Raw genomic sequence first — 3978 nt, 5'->3', positions numbered from 1 at the left:
TTAAATCTTAGAAATTAAAGCAATATCTTTTGGAGCTGTGAAGTGAGAAAACAATGGACATGTTAGAGGCACAATAAATCTCATTTCATTTAGCTATAAATGTGAAAGTTTGTACCTTTGAATCAGTTTTAGTTTCTTGACCTTTATCTGTACATATAAAGGCCTCAAACATGGTACATATATGAAAATATCAAATGTATGTGCATGAAAGTTTATAAACAAAAGTATTTGGTCATATATTGTGAATTGTGTGGAAGTTTTGGTGCTTTTTGAGTATCATATTCACCCTCTACAGTTTCTTAATGTTTTAGGATTGAAAACTTGCTGTGAGATAGAAACTTTAGGTTTTTCCATATACACACACAAACTGAATTAATAGAATATTAGGGCCAAAAGAAATCTTAGAAATACAGCCTCTTCACTTGAGGCCGTAAAGAAAAGACCACTAGCCTTGAAGATCAAGAGGTGTGCCAGACCCATTTCTTCAAACTTGTTGGGACTCTTGGTCAAATTATTTCAGCTCTCCAAACTACAGTTTGCCTGTGCAGTATAAAAGAGATATCTAGTAGCCATTAGGAAAAATTTTAAAAGAAACCCATCAGTTGTCTTAAGGCTAAACTGAGAATAATTCTTTAGAAAGGTGGTGAGCATGTAATTGTGAAGTAGACAGTTCATAGTGTGTTCTGATGAATTCTTTAACATTTTTTAATCCTGGGTTTCTGAAAACATGAAGATAATGTAAAACGTGTTCTAAGTTAATTATTTCTGGGCATAATTTAATGACAAATATTTAGAACACTCTAAAGTTCCAAAAGACTTTAGACCTATTTTATCTTCAGGCTATTTGCCATCTTAATGCTTATGGCCTAATTGACCCAGAAATAGACATTTTCTGTTATTGGGAAAAGGGAGAAGTTTTCAGGGGAACTTTTAGTAGTTGGGATAAACATGCTACCTGGTTCATTCAATAGCAGATGCTACCTTGGGATGAAGATTTTCTTTTTTTTTATNCTCGTGGCAGAATAATATTCCTCTGTGTGTGTGTGTGTGTGTGTGTGTGTGTGTGTGTGTGTGTGTATACACACATATACATATCTCACATCTTTATCCATTCACCTATCAACAGACACTTAAGTTGTTTCCGTACTTTGGCTATTGTGAATAATGCCATGAACATGGGAGTGCAGGTATGTCTTCAAGATACAGATTTCATTTCATTTGGATATTTACCCAGCAATGGGATTGCTGGTTCATATGGTAGTTCTGTTTTTAATTTTTTGAGGACCTTCCATACGGTTTTCCATTATGGCTCTCCCAATTTATATTTCTACCAACAATGTACAAGGGTTCCCTTTTCTCCACATCCTCACCAAGGTTTGTTATCTCCTGTCTTTTTGATAATAGCCATTCTAACAGGTGTGAGGTGGTTTTGATTTGCGTTTCCCTGATAGTGATTTTGAGCACCATATCTCTGTTGGCCATTTGTCTTCTTTGGAAAAATATTTATTCAGGTCTTTTGCACACTTTTTAATCAGATTTTTGGGGTTTTTCAGTTTTGTTTTGGTTTTGCTATTGAATTCTATGAGGTGCCTTATATGTTTTTTTATATTAACCCTTATCAGATAAATTGTTTGTGAATATTTTCTCCAATTCTGTAGGGCGCGTTTTTATTTTATCGATTGTTCCCTTTGCTGTGCAGAAGCTCTTTAGGTTGATGCGGTTCCACTTCTGCTGCTTGTGGTTAGGTGGTTTTGTGTTGCTTCAGATGCTCTAATATAGAGTAACAGTAGGAAATGACACAGGAGCAGATTTCAGCAGTAGGTAAACAGATTTCCTGGGAAAATGACTTGTCTAAAATTGGATTACGTTCCTAAGTGAGAGAGTGAGCAATCCACGATCAGTAGAGGTGTTGCATACCATGGAATGAACCGTTTATTCATTCAATAAATATTAAGACTTGATTAAGTGCCAGACACTGAGGTTACAACAATGTGTAACACAGGCACAGTCCCTGTTCCATTGGACTTTGGGGGGAAGAGAAGAGAAAGGTAGCAGCGTATTATTAAACTGAACAACATAACCATGAGACTGATACCGACAATAATGGAGGGACCTATTTTATATACTACAGACATGCAGATAATTAGAGAGGAACATTCTGGGCAGAGAGAATAGCATGTATAGAAGGCTGTTATACTGTTTGTACATTGGATTAGAGATTCTCTGAATCCTCACAATTCAATTTTCTACTGTACATGCATGGTCTTCCCTAGAGCCATGTGGAGTCTCTGGTCACCCAGGTAGCATGTAGTGATGCAAGGATAAGAACCCACATCTCGTCCTCCCTGCTTTCATAGGTCAGTTTGTATTTGGTTTTGGATTAGCCTTTCACGTGTGGTTCTGTGTCTATAAAAATTATACTGTTAAGGCTGTGCCCTGTTGGTCTAGAGCAGCGGTCTCAACCTGTGGGTTGCAACCCCTTTAGGGGTCGAATGACCCTTTCACGGGTCGCTGGGTACTCGTATGTGGGCGTATCTGCATGTGGGCCTGGAGACGGATAGAGGAGCAGTGTCTCGGTTCCTAAGACCATCGAAAATGTGTTTTCCAATGGTCTTAGGCTACCTCTGTGAAAGGTTGAGGAACCGCTGGTCTAGAGTATGGAGAGCCACTTGGAAAAGAGAAAGGGAAAAAAAAAGTCTCTTATTCCTGTGATACCTTTCCCCCGCTCCCCAATCATTTTTTCTGTTCTGGTCATTGACTTCCATTTTACCTCTTAAGGCTGAAATGGTCTCTTGTTCTAAAATAAGTAAATAAGTAGGAAAGTTATCCCTAACTAAGATGAGGTTGATAGGTGACTGCTGGTTGTGGAAATGTTTTATGGATAAACATCTGGTCTTGTTTTTGTTTTACAGGAAGATGTTGGATCCGGGGTTGATGTTGTGTTCTAAGCAAGCCATGTTTCTTAACCTTGTCTACAAATCTCTGAAAGCTGACATCGTGTTGCGCAGGGTGAAGGCTTTTGTGAAGAGGTTACTTCAAGTTACTTGTGCACAAATGCCACCATTCATATGCGGAGCTTTATACCTTGTGTCTGAGATCCTTAAAGCAAAACCAGGTTTAAGAAGTCACCTCAACGATCATCCGGTACATTTTACATCTGCTTTTTAAATCGAGTGGCTTCTGAAATATATTGGTATTTTTCTTCTTTGCCTCAATGACAATAACTTAGTCATCTGGAGCATGTAAGAGTGTGACTCCCGCAGTCAGACAGACCTGGATTTTAGTCCCCGGCGTACAGCTGATTAGGTGGGCACGTTGCTTGACCGCTTTCCTCAATATAAACTGCACTACACTACCCTGCAGTTATGAGATGTTAAGAGGGCTATAGAGCTAGTAGATCTCGTAAACCTGTTTCCTCAGTTGTGAAATGGACAGAATAACAACACCTGCTCAATAGCATTATTTATAATCTGTAAAAAATTTATTTGAGGGCTGAACCTTTTCATGTAATAAAAGTCCCAAAGTCTCAGGGATTCTTGGCTCAAAACTCAACTCTGTTACCTTAAGAAAAAAGGATATGGTTTCTGAATTTTGTTGATGGAACTTTGGTGTTTCTTCAGAATCTTCTTCAAAACTACCTCACATAATTGAATACAGACTCTGGTTGATTAACTCATATTCATTGCATCATTTTTTTAGGAGTCTGATGATGAAGAAAATTTTATTGATATAAAAGACGATGAAGACATAGAAAACTTCACTGATGCAGATAAAGAAATAGAAACAGATACTGTGAAAAAAGTTGCAACAGAAGAAACTGTGTCTGACAGTCATGTGGAAACCAAAAAATCAGAGACCGCTTCTTGGGTACACTTTGATAATTTGAAAGGTGAGTTTTTAAAATCTTGATTCTCTTGAATTTTTAGATGAGGGAATCGGTTTTTCCTTTGGTCTTTTTTATTTTTTATTTAAAAAAAA

General features: G+C 37.5%; 1 protein-coding gene across 1 annotated transcript in view; it reads left to right on the top strand.

Annotated features, from left to right (window-relative positions):
* The window catches only part of CEBPZ (CCAAT enhancer binding protein zeta), a 26903-nt gene that overhangs the window by 11190 nt on the left and 11735 nt on the right, over positions 1-3978 (top strand). Inside the window, exons 3-4 of the mRNA XM_019647782.1 lie at positions 2913-3144; positions 3700-3889. Coding sequence (XP_019503327.1) covers positions 2913-3144; positions 3700-3889 — 422 coding nt within the window. The remainder of the gene's footprint in view (positions 1-2912; positions 3145-3699; positions 3890-3978) is intronic.

The sequence above is a fragment of the Hipposideros armiger genome, unplaced genomic scaffold (genome assembly GCF_001890085.2).
Source record: "Hipposideros armiger isolate ML-2016 unplaced genomic scaffold, ASM189008v1 scaffold_116, whole genome shotgun sequence".
Lineage (NCBI taxonomy): Eukaryota > Metazoa > Chordata > Mammalia > Chiroptera > Hipposideridae > Hipposideros > Hipposideros armiger.
This window is presented reverse-complemented; position numbering and strand designations above follow the sequence as displayed.